The sequence below is a fragment of the Ciona robusta genome, chromosome 12 (assembly GCF_009617815.1).
Source record: "Ciona robusta chromosome 12, ASM961781v2".
Classification (NCBI taxonomy): Eukaryota; Metazoa; Chordata; class Ascidiacea; order Phlebobranchia; family Cionidae; genus Ciona; species Ciona robusta.
In genome coordinates this window covers 3,728,163-3,741,277 of record NC_143246.1, presented here as the reverse complement: position 1 = coordinate 3,741,277, position 13,115 = coordinate 3,728,163, and the positions used below count along the sequence as shown (strand labels likewise).

At 34.2% G+C, this 13,115-nt stretch overlaps 2 protein-coding genes across 2 annotated transcripts; both read right to left on the bottom strand.

Annotated features, from left to right (window-relative positions):
- Positions 1-187: 187 nt before the first annotated feature.
- On the bottom strand, positions 188-9,829 carry LOC149726915 (uncharacterized). The gene is made up of 10 exons (XM_089889425.1): positions 9,483-9,829; positions 9,350-9,390; positions 8,697-8,824; positions 8,479-8,545; positions 7,469-7,730; positions 7,041-7,118; positions 6,012-6,780; positions 5,393-5,451; positions 3,314-3,496; positions 188-2,830 (listed from the first exon to the last, which is right to left on the bottom strand). The coding sequence occupies exons 1-10, from the start codon at positions 9,621-9,623 to the stop codon at positions 2,732-2,734; spliced, it is 1,827 nt and encodes a 608-aa protein (XP_089745551.1). The 5' UTR covers positions 9,624-9,829; the 3' UTR covers positions 188-2,731.
- A 732-nt stretch (positions 9,830-10,561) lies between these two features.
- Positions 10,562-13,024, bottom strand: LOC149726914 (collectin-46-like). Its single transcript, XM_089889468.1, has 4 exons — positions 12,038-13,024; positions 11,943-11,978; positions 11,736-11,883; positions 10,562-11,428 (listed from the first exon to the last, which is right to left on the bottom strand). Exons 1-4 carry the CDS (start codon positions 12,357-12,359, stop codon positions 11,170-11,172), a joined length of 765 nt encoding a protein of 254 aa, XP_089745594.1. The 5' UTR covers positions 12,360-13,024; the 3' UTR covers positions 10,562-11,169.
- Positions 13,025-13,115: the final 91 nt, after the last annotated feature.

Genomic DNA, 13,115 nt, shown 5'->3' with positions numbered 1-13,115 from the left:
TTAAGTTTTTCATAGACATTTTATTAGTTTGATAGGATATTTTTTGGGTCTCTTGAAGACATTCACAGATGTCACCGAAATTTCAATCCTGGCAGAAATTTTGTTATTTTATCAATCTATAAAAAAAAAATTATTCCAATAATGTGCAAACATACTTTAACCTATTATTAAAGTAACAACAATCAGGTTTAAAATGAATGCCTGGTTTATTTCGAAATTTTATGTAGGACAAGCAGATAAAAGAAATCAGGTTGAATTAACACAGAACGATGCTAAAACTGCATACTACCCAAATCCCACTAATTTATACCCAAGATAAAATTTAAGTTGAAAGTTTGCCAGGATTAAACAGCAAATATGGAGAATGAATTGAGCAATTCCACAAGGAGTATGAGCAGCCAATATTAGGCACATGACTTTTAATGAAGAGTACATCTTATATTTTAAAGTTAAAAGTGTTAAAAATGGTTCCGAAAAAATTGTTCAATTTTTTTTGCTCTAAAACAATAACTACACAATTTTATTTCTTTGAATTTGGAGCAACAATTTGTTTGCTTATGTTACAATAGTGTTGCTGTGCTTCTATATAGACCAGCACAGTGAAAAAGCGGCCACAAAAGTAATACAGACAGGAAGCAAGTAGCTGTCGGCAGTAAACTGTATCATACAGAGAATATACGGAACACCAATAGAGAAAAATTGCGTTTGTACTACAGTTTAGTTTTAGACAGAAAAAAAACATAATTAAATTCTACATAATTTATAATCATTGTGTGTTTAATGCTACAACTATGTTAAGACATTTTATTTTTAAATCTTTCTTACTTTAGTGATTTAAAATTCAAACTGAATGATAAAAATGTTTCTGAAAAAGTTTGGAGAAAATTTTACGGGTTTACAAAATTTCGTGCACTTTTTTTTACGATGACATGAAAAAAATAAAAAAGGGGTTTTGTATAAAAGCAGCAATTAATGCATCACCTCAAAAAAATGAGACAAAAAAGTCCCTGGAGCAATAAAAAACATCAAGTAAAAGAGATTCAGAATTTAAATTTCACAAAAATAGAATTTGTGACAAAAAAAATGGTTTTACATTAGTTATGTTCGAAAAAAAAAAAAAAAATTTTATACAGAAAGTATGACATTTTGAAAAAAAAAATTTGATACACTTTTGCTTTACTCGTTGAGAACGGGGGATAATAATACATGTTCTAAGAAAAAAATTTTGGAAAATCATTTTTTCTGGGATGCGATGGAATGCAGTGCAAGTGGAGGATCACGGACGATAAAACGTAGAAATCCACGCTAACTGCATAGTTGGTTCGACTAAAACCATGCGGGGGCTTACTGCTGCGTTTGTAGCACAGTGCTTAGATGTCCAGGTAAAAACAGGATGTGGCAGAATTATGCCAATAAAACTGGACCAAAAATACGAAACTTGGGTAAAGTGACAAAATATTAATATTTGTGGTTTGTTCTTGCTATAAAATGTGGACTCTAAATTTTTAATTCAGACTTTTTTACAGAAATTTAGTTACGGCCCTGATTGTATATGTGTGGAAAACGTAATGCGGTGTAGTATTGCTACAGCTGAGCTGTAACGGTATGGAAATAGCGTTGCAAAATCCAGGCAAGGCAGAAGGAAGCTGATGTGTTGGAGTAATGATCAACACTACGAAGCAGAAATAGGCGGGAACACAATAATGCGAGGTTGGCAAGTTGGTTGGGCGCAAAAACATGAACTCGAGTTTTTCAAAACAAATTGCAAATTTGGCGCAACCGTTTGCGATTCGCAGAAAGTTCTATTTTCTGCAGTGAAAATTCAAATCACAGAAAATTCTAAATTCATTTTTCTTTGGTGAAAATTACAAATGTTTAAAAAACGTGCGCGCTTGGTTTTAAGTACGTGGGATATCGTGCTATAATGTAGTCAGCGTAAGACAGTTTTATCACGATTGTACTACACCTTATTGTCTAGGGAGCAAATATTAATAGTTTGTATCTGTATATATTATAACTGTTTGATTGATTTTTTACATGGTGTTTTTTGTAGAGCACCGTTTTATGGTCAGCACCATTTTTAAGCCATAAAGCTGAAAGGGGTGTGGAGTTATTTTGTGATTGTGGGTAAACACACTGTGGGGGAGACAGAAATTGAAGAACTGTACAAAAAATTCACTGTAAAAGAAAAAACCTTCAATCTGTGGTAAAACGTATGTACAGAAATAAACGTGGGCGCAAAAAGCCAAAACCGTTCTTTAAGCAAAACCGTTGTCACGAGAATGACTTTTTAGCAAATATGGTGATTGCGAAAGCGAAAAATAATCTTGCTAAAAAATGGCGGCAGAGGCACGAACACAAAAACTGGACATTTCCCAACTGATGTGAAAATCGGCAGAGAGTGCAAAACATACGGTGTAACTAAAAGCATCAACACAATGCATGGTGCACTGCTGCTAACACTGTGGCCTACAGTTGCTATAAGCAAGGAACCAGAAATAATAAAATCTGGTTGGAACAGTCTACAGATGTAAAATAGATCACGTTAATCGCTATGAAACTAATTAGACACAAGAGCGAAACAGAAATGTAGATTGGCTGACGACAGCACAAGAACTCAAACTTTTAGTTGAATCGTAGACTTTAGACACAGATATTCTTGGAAGGAAAATAAGTTCATGAAACAGTTTTTTTCCCTTTAAAATATTCCATTTACTGAAGTTCCAAGGCATTAATTCCAAAGTGAATTTGGTGATGGATTGCCTTGCTTGCTTGCTTGCAGGGAACTCACATAAGCATTGTGTATAGTGGAAAGAAAGCTATCGTCGCTCTGAAAATATAACTCACATAAGAAATATCTTAAAATAGTTACGCCACTCAATTAGTAAATATTAACGAACAATATTGCCACTAAAAACCAGGCTGTTTTGCAATAATTATATTTGTGTAGATGTAAGTATATTTACAAGCTTATCTTAACGAAATTTGTTAGTGGAAAACAGCAGTGGTGTCCACACTCCTGCACGCTGCAGGCCATACTGTTGGCCTTTTCTTTGATTGTATTCGTATTGTAACAATATCATAATCACACATACTAATGGTCAATGTAAAAGCAATGGCAGGCATCCAGGGCCCAGTCGAATTTATATATATATATATACTTCTAAAATGGTATAAATTCTTTTAAAAAATACAAAATCCGTTTTTATGGTAATAGCTAGTCGCTAATTATGATATGCAGAACTAACATACCTGTAATAGGAAGACAATGGTAATAGCTAGTCGCTAATTATGATATGCAGAACTAACATACCTGTAATAGGAAGACAAGTGTTTTAGCAAACTGCTCTTTATCCATTGGTTCGACTTGTGGGGATCCAGCACTTTCCACGAGCCGCTGACGAAGTTTTTCAGCTTTTTCCGGCATGAAAGTTGAATGCTCAAAATCCTGGGGTGAGATTAAAGTGTCTTTTTTCGGTTCTTCAGAAACTTTTTGCTGAAAATTAAATGTAGCTTGTTTGTTTTGGTATGATGTATACATTACACATAGCTGCAAATTTTGCATTAGCAATCCGAAACCATGAATTTTAAACTGGAAAGCTGGTACTTAATAATAAATGCAGCGTAATGAGCCAACGCTGGCCTAAATCTTAGGTCTGCTGGAATGCCACGCAGTAGAACCTCACCCACGTAGAATAGGGGTAATTATAGGGAGGGGTGGGGGGGGATTATGGGATCTAGATGTTTAATTGGAATCTTGACAATTCAAGGCTGCAAATTAAAAGTTAATATTCACACTGCAGCAATATTAAATATTAAAACACTAAGTGAATTTTGGTCCTTGTGAACATATCATCGAGCTAAAACCAAAGTAGCGTATGTCACATTTTTAAGATTGCTCAAACTTTGCCAAAATGTGTCTTATGTCCAACAGCATGCAAAATTGTAAAATAAACACCTTTGAAAAATGTGATATAAGCTACTTTGGTTATACCTCGACGATATGTTAACAATATGCGAGCCTGTTGATTTGTGTTGTTTAAATGCATTATTATTGCATAGCAGTTGCTTGGTGGATGTGCAAATGCAGCTTATGTCATACACACTGTCGTGCTGCAATGACTAATTAATCTAGGAGAGATTTTATACCAAATGATTAATAGCTGCAAAACACCAACTATGACAGTGTGCATAATGCATATGTAGAAGGCACAGAGAAGGCTCATTATTTACGATGGATGTTCAATATTTGTGTAGGTAGGAATGACACACATGATGCAACACACGATGGCAAACAGAAAAACATTGAAAATCTTATTTGTAAACATACCAAATACACATTACACCATTACATTAATTTTAAAGATAAATATTTAGTATTTTATCAGTTAAAATGAGAAAAAAAAGGAATTTTTCTAAATAACATTTACAGGAGAATTATATTTTCATAAAAATATGTTTTCATACAACTAGTGCTACAAAACACGCATAAAAAAATATCAGGTCAAACTAATGGAGTACCATAGTGACAATGGTACCTCACCAAACATAATATATATTGTCAATTCCTTCAACATTAGTCTCTTACTCAAATAAAAGGTTTAGTGAAAATAGTGAAATATTATCTTTTTCTTAAATATGTGTTAAATCGAACTCTTGTTAACTGCATAATCAGCAACACGCAGTGCATTGTGTTTATGCTACCAGAATCGACCAACAATATATCATTATCATACTAAAAACAAGAACAATTGAGTTGTTGCCTTGTTTTTATGTACATGATAAATCACCTTGAATGCCTAACAGTAATGCAGTAAGCACCACCAGTGCAATGGCTATATTGCGCGTAATATAATTAACACTAAGCAGAAATTACATTTTAAGAGATCAACAAACAAGAAAGGTACATTCAAGCTTTATTGTATATATACATATAATATAAATACAGCAAGATAGCATACCACATACTTGGTACCCTAGGCCTATTGTACATTGTTGTATGTCCATGTAATATTGGTATGGTGTACAACTATACAATAATATATATCTTATATATATCTTTTTGATTACAAGTTTTTATTTTAGAAGACTAGAAACAGCTAATTTTTAATTGTTTAGAAATTTATTCGTAAATGTTAAACTAAAATAATGTAACTTATTCTTGTATTTGTATACAATGTAGATTTGTCCATAAAAAAGGGTTAGATTATTATAACATAACAACATAACAAATGACAGTAGAAAAATGGTTGCACTTTGTTTTAAATATGATACAACATATATATATATATATATTATTATTTTTTATCAAACTAAACCATATATATACATATATAGTAATACATATCTTAACAGATAATAAAGTAAATATTTAGATACAAACAGGACGAACCTGGTTTTGTAATGTTGATGCTGATTGCTTGGTGTTGGGGATTGGAACACATTTACTACCTGTGATACAATATATGGTTTAGTTTAATAAATAATTGTAATTGTAGTCTACACTAGTTGTATAGTTCAATGGTACAGTGTTTTTTGCGCTTGCTACTTAACTAGAAGATACCAGGTTCAAGGCTCTATGCCGCCACACCATTGTGGGTCTATGAGTCATTGATCAAGGCACCTAATTGTAATTTGTCCAACCAAATGTCCACGTGTTATAACAGTTGTTGTTGCCCCATCAGACAAAAAACAAAATGAGATTCTTATTTAATTGTGAAGTAAAACTAATTAATCTGAAATCTAAATTTATACCTTTCTAAAAATGTTAAAATTTATTTTAATCTAAATTAATACCTTTCTAAATAACAGGAAAATTTATTTTAATCTAAATTTATACCTTTCTAAAAAATGTTAAATTTTATTTTAATCCAAAATTATACGTTTCTAAAAAAATTAAAAAATTATTTTAATTTAAATTGATACTTTTCTAAAAAAAATTAAAATTTATTTTAATTTAAATTTATGCCTTTCTAAAAAGAGTTGAAATTTATTTTAATCTAAATTTATACCTTTAGCAGATGGACGTAGAGCATGAGGCGAGAGCAAGAGGGGTTGGTCTTTTGTTGTTTCATGAAGGGTTGGTACAACTCTTAGTGGGGAAGTAGTGTTTAGCGGTAGTGCGGCTAAACCACTAGCCACCGACATGCTTTTGGTAAGGGCAGGTCCTGAGGTGAGTGGAAGTTTTCCTGATATACTTGTGGGTGGAACGGGAGGTCGAAAATTGGAGTGGAAAGATGAATGCTGTGTTTTGGGTTGGCTGTACAGTGAGGGAAAAGATTGAGCTAAGGAAGGTGTGCTATGTGAAGTACTGTGGGGGTGAGGCCCACCCATTGTGAAAGGGGGTTTGGGGTGATTGTCTGTATGGGTTTTAGTTGCAGGTACTGTTTGTACAGCTGATGTTTTTCCTGCTGTTGTACTTTGAAAGTAGGTGGTTTGTACACCAACCTGGCGAGCGTCAAATAGTTTATCGATGACTGATTCCTCAACTTGTGAGAGGTTTTTTGGAGCAGCATCGCTTGTGGAGTAAAAGCGAGCGCGATGAGCTGGCATTCCAAGGACTGGGCTTTCAAGTTCCTCCACTGATATTGCACCATTTACCAAATTTATTGGTTGGTTTGTTTCAAATAGGCTTTGTCCGTTGCCCAGGGAAAGGGAGAGAGACCTTGCAGCGAAGCGCTTTTTCGGTTCATTGCTTTGTTGATGTGAATTGTTTTCAGGGGATTGAGCAAAGAGCTCAGCAGAAGAAGGACGTTGGTTGAACAGAGTGGATATATTGAACTAAAATTTAAAAAAACATTTCAGACTTTTCAGGTATAATGTAAATACAAGTTCATTTCAAATGATTGAATAAATGTAACTTACTTTATCTTTGTGTGGCTGGAAAATGACAGTCGTTATAACACGGGTGTTCATATACCTCGTGTCAGCTTACAAGTTACCGAGTATGTTACTTTGTAGGTGATTATTTTTTTGAAATTTTTCTTTTTTTATGTGAATGATAATTTGAACAACACATTAGTGACCACTGGCTTGATTACCTTTGTTGAACTTTTGACAGGAACAGGCTGAAAGCTGCCCTTATTTGAAGCTTTGGGAATCGCTTCGGAGACTTTTCTCTGTGTTACAAAAAGTGGTTTACACACTTGGAGTATGTAAGTAAACAATAATTTTTAACATTCTTATACCACAAAAGTTAGTTAGCACAACAGAAGATACACAATTTTAATAGTCAGTTTATATAATGAAAAATGTCTTTAGGTAGTGTTGCAAACATGAATAAATTGTTGTTGCTAGGCTGCTTAGGCATATTATGTATCTTTTCTTTTACTAAATTTATTTAAAATAGGCCTCAAATTTTTATTTAACTTACTTAATCAATCAACTGTCAACCTTGTAAAAGTTGTTTATTATTGTGTATATGTAACTTAACATGAATAAGTGTCAAAAAAAGTTTTGTTGCAATTACCTTGTCATAATCATCTTTAGCTTTGAAAAGCAAACCCATGATATCCACAGACTTGTCTCCATTCTGTGTTTGACTTTGTGTCAGTTCCTCTGCACTGTCATGATTTGACATTACTTCATATTCCGCCACAACGTCAGATAACGAGGAAGCACTGCTGTCCCCCGTAGAATTTGGTGACGGCAACACTGGTGAATGATCATTGTTTGTTGGGATAGGAACGTTGATGTTCGGGGTCTGACCCTCCCTCTCCCTCTTGCACAAGCTGAAGTTTGTTTTTGTTTAAAAAAATGGACCTCATAATTTATTGCAGAACACGTCAGTAATGTTTTTTTCCAATATTGATTATCTTAAATTGTATCTCAATTAAAGGATACCAGGTTCAATGCTCAATGTTGCTACCGTTGTGGGTGGAGCAAGAACAGTCATTGCTTCAACAGCAGTCACTAATGTGATTAAACGTCAACCATAGTAGAAAAAATTCACCCATAAAGTTACATACATGACGTATCAACATATAAGTTAAGTAGCTGCAAGTTGATGCCAGCACTCATCGCAAACAGTGTTTGTTTATATTGACAAATTTATTGACACTTGACAAATAAATACTGTATAAAACTTCCTGTTAAGTGTTTGTTGAATGAGCATTAAGAAGTACTTAATACCTCTACATTACAACCACTGAACCAAAGTCTTGTTTATATAACAAAAATAAGCTACCAATTAAACAGGCTTGGGAAGTGCTACTAGATCACAGAATATTATGGCAGAATATCCCAGAAACTGCACAATGCACAGTGAATAAAAAATGTATCAATTAATTAAGTTTGAACTTTAACAACTTAAGATCTAACAATTTGAATAAGTTAAAACCTAAATAAAATTTTGAACAAGGCACAATGGTAATATACAGTAACAACAAAGATATTTTATAATTATTTCTGAAATTTAACACAGTGTTTTTTGTACAGACCAGTGCACATCAATCACACAAATTAAATCATTTTACTTACTTTGACAATAAGGTTTCAATTCTGGTGCAATCATACATATCGTAAAACCAGATTCCGTAAATCACCACTGAAATTTGTATATAACATTAAAAATGTTAAACTTATTTCATTTGTAATAATTTAAATTTACAATATCACAGCACAAATTATAAAAATTAAAATATAAATATCCTTTACCAACAGATCATATTTCAAAAAATACTAAAGCATTTTCTTACATTTTGCATTTCTGTACAAAAGAAAGGGACTTTTGTTTTGGAATTCCAAGTTTGACGAAATATTTTCTGTAAGATTATCCATACTCAAACGATTCATGATTGTAAAACCAAACATTGGCTGGGCTACCCTGAAAAGTTTAGAGTTTTAGTAAAAAAAATGGGAGATAATGTTTACTGGTAAAACAGTAGGCTAATAGTCGCCTAGTCTAGTCTGCAGAGTATTGGCAGTTATTTTTCTTGTGCGCCCATGCTGTCATCAAAAATCTGTGTGCAAAGCATGTACATTTTTAAGCCACGTTGGAAAATCTTACTTTACTTAATACGCACTTTAATTTTTTTAAACAATTATGACTTGCATCCCCATAAGTTTGTAAACCGAATCGCTCGTGCACCTGCAATACTCTGCAGATAGTCCGCAAAAAAAATTGTGGTTGTTTTTGTTGTTTCAAGATGCCTATTCAGTTTAGGCTAGCTTTACAAAATTTGCTTAAGGAGTTTTTAATTTAAAAAAAGGGGGGACTATAATTTGACACCAATGTAACTCCATTTTTGTAAGCGTAATAAAGTGTATGAAGTAAAACCAAAATATTAGGAGGCTTAAGCAATACAAGAAAATTGATTTTACATAATTTTCAACTCAAATAAGAACTGACCGAGAATATACGAAAAGTGTTCCTTCTACTTCTGTCTTTTCCTGTAAAAGAGAATTATATTTAAAATAATGAATATATATATTCATTATTCATATATAGTAAAAATGTTACACTTTGGTAATAACAGGCTTACCCATTCGTTTGTTAATGGACTAAAAGTGTAGACAGCCACTTGGGTAGCAGAATCAATGATGTTAGAAATGTATGGATCTTTTCGCTTTAGAGCTGCTAAATTAATGCGGGATTCGGCTTCAACAGCCATTTTTGCAACCATTTCATACACTGAATATATAAGTCAAATACGATGAACTGCACAAAACATATAATTTTAGTAAGGAAAATTTGAAATACGTTTTTGCAAATTATTCACTAGCACCAATGATTTATGTACAACGCATCACTGACGGTTTACTGCTAGAAATAGGTCAAATAACAAAATACCCTATTTTCTACAAGACCAACAATCACTTGCAGGTTCAGAAGTTCTGTCTGAGACTACGTAAAAGTTAGTAAGTTACAGCAAATTGGTTACAGAAAAAGGAACAGGGCGAAAAAAGAACGTAAGCAGTGTTTCCAGTTAAAGTTTACACCTATCTAGCGAAGCAAGATTGTCAATAATTTGTATTAAAGTAGAACTCGCATCAGGGTGCGCCTTACGTAACAGTGCAACACTGCAGAAAAAATAAATTAAAGGACAAGAGAGCAAAGCTCCAATAAGTAAGTACGTATGAAACCACTTGGCATAATATTATTAAACCCTTTCCTTACAACGTCGACTACGCTCGATCAAAATTAAATTAGAAGTAACCAACAAAGCGGTTTTCAGTCGCTATTAGTGACTGGGAAGCAGTAGGTAGAATACATTTATACATGTAGTATACCTCCTTCAGTTGCATCGCTGCTTAAAAGTCGCTCCCCGTTTTCCCAAACCCAAGTATTCTCGTGTTCGATGTCATTATACATTGAACAATTGTTCCTAGCATTCCATAGAAACCTACTATTAAACCTGCTTCCATGTCATGTACATCATTAGCACAATTAAGTCACTATGGAAGCATATATTCAAGGAGATGAATTGCTAAGAAGGCTGCTGTAGGCGTACCATTGTGGGAACTAGCAGGCACAGAACCTTCTTTTTTGGTGCTGGGTCTAATCGGGAGAAGCAATATTATCAGCTAACTTTATTGTCATAGCTTATTTAGCGCTAAGGGATATGAAGGAATGAATGAAATTTATTTCGTCTTTTCGGTCACGATAACGAAGAACAAGAGAGTTGACAAAAGCGCAAAGAGGGGTAGTAACGGTAAAACAACAGTTGTTAAAACACGCTTATTGATAAAAAAAAGAAAGGAAATATTGTTTTGGATAAAAAGCGTGACCGTTACACCCTACAAACGATACAATGTCAAAATTAAATAAATAACATTAAATTAAACACATTAAAGTTTCAATTGGAAGAAAAGTGTATGTAAGGACACGACCCGTACAATGGGGGGAGTCGGCCTCAAAGAAGATTGATCCAAAGATTGGAGCATGATGGAAAAACAAAACCCCCCCAAAAAAAAATTCCACCAAAGTTTACAGTAAACAGTTTCGAGTGCACACTTATGTAGTATTCAGAAGGGTATATGGGTAAAAAGAAGGAGAAACAATAATTACGTAGTATAATAGTAGAGTGTGTATGGTGTGTGAAACCAGGTTTTATATAGCAAGAGGAATATTGTAGCGTGAAAACACAAGCATACTAAACTATTCATTGCATTAACAGACTTGTTGTATGGTTTATACGTGTGGCTTCTTCAGATGAGTACATTACATAATTATGTATCAAACACTGACATTTCGCAGAGCGGTGTATACACGCGATTGCATGGGACATCATTCCATTTTCCTGAAAGAAACAATAACACACAGTCTTCACCAGTTGCATACGAGTTTGTCGGTTCCCCAGCTTTCCAATTTGCATCACTGCTTAAAAGTCGCTCCCCGTTTTCCCAAACCCAAGCGTTCTCTTGTTCAATGTCATTAAGGCCGATCCAGGTGTGTGGTGCTGCAACGCCGAAGTGCTGTTTAATCATTCTGAAATATTACAAACGTTCTTACATATGTTATAGCTATGCAACTTTTTCTCCAAAATATATTGGCAGCAAATAAAGTACTGTGGGGTAAGATGGGTCACTTTAAGCACATGATGTCTATATATTTTAATCTTGTTTTAAACAACTAACAACGGTATATGGGAGTCGTGGGGAAACGGTTTTATAATTCTATGAACGTTCTTTATTTACTACCCAATGGGACGAGAAAATAGAAACGCAAAGAATCCGATCTTCCCCACACTATTGTATATTTAAAGCCAATATTTCCATAAAAAAGGTTATTGCACCTCGTTATGTTTATATTTCTTGGAGCAACAACAGCCAATCTTGCACCGATTGCTGCACACGTACGATTAGCAGCATGATAGTTTGATGCTGGGAGAGTTCGATATAAATAACCATTTCCGGCAGAAAACCAAACTGTTCCATTTATCACTGTTTAAAAATATACTTTTAGTACATTAATGACCTTATAAATCAACCTGTAACCTTACGTTTAACTCCAGTTTGGAAAAGAGTTTCAATCTGATCTGAAAATGGGCAAAATGGAATTAATAAGTTGTGTATACGAAATTTCAGACAAACCTACTTTTAAACCTGCTGAACCGGTTTTCCATCTCCTGTATAGCATTATCAACGTATGCACTGTTTGAAGTACATTCTCCTTTTTGTCCTTTAGGACCGAGTACGCCGACAGGTCCAGCTGAGCCTCTCAATCCAGGTGGTCCTCTTTTACCTGGACGACCCGGTGGACCTTGCACTCCCTTCTCAGAATTTCCAACCGAGCTAAAAGTTAACAAAATTTGTCGAGTATCTTGCGCCTCAACACAAAACATAAGCAACAATGCTAATAATAACTTAAACAACATTTTAAATTTTACTGCATGACAAAAAGTGTAACAAAAAAACATTAGTAGCTGACTTCCTTGTTTTGTTAAACAAACACTGTACCGGGAAAACGGAAATATGACTTCAGAAATTCTTGTTGTGTTCAACGTCAAGGCTTAACAAAACGGAAATATGACTTCAGAAAGCGTTGTTGTGTTCGATGTCGCTTAGAGTATATAATTAATCACACACTCGGAATAATTCAAACCGGATATTTCATCACAAACACTCTTACTTCTTACTTGATTCAAACTAAAATATAACGACCCTATATATATGCTTAGCGATCCTATATATATATGCTTAGCGGGTGGGAAGACACTGGTTGTTTGACCTACTCGTTTTCTTTATTTAATAAGAAACTATTGGCGGCGGAGAATAAAATGCGAGAAACCACAGATTTAAAATTAACACGAAGGAGCAAGAAACCTTTGAAACCAGCTGACGCCACTTCATACGCGACGAGTGTGGCAGAGTTCGTAACGAAATAACTGACAGATGAAATTCCCTAAAGATGACCATGTTCGCGGTGTCACACTAACTGCTAGAAATCCTCGAGGTGTATTTGCGAAGATATTATTTCCAAACAATACTCTACTGGTGTTCTATCCCACCAATGGTGAACTCGAACATATTCAAAACATTTACCTGGACCGAGTCGGAGCGAGATAAAGACTGTCTTCTACAATGGGTAAATATGTCAAAACGCGAGGCAATAAAAGACCATACTAAATTAAAGGTTTACATTGATCTCATGTACTCCGAGAAACATTACTTCA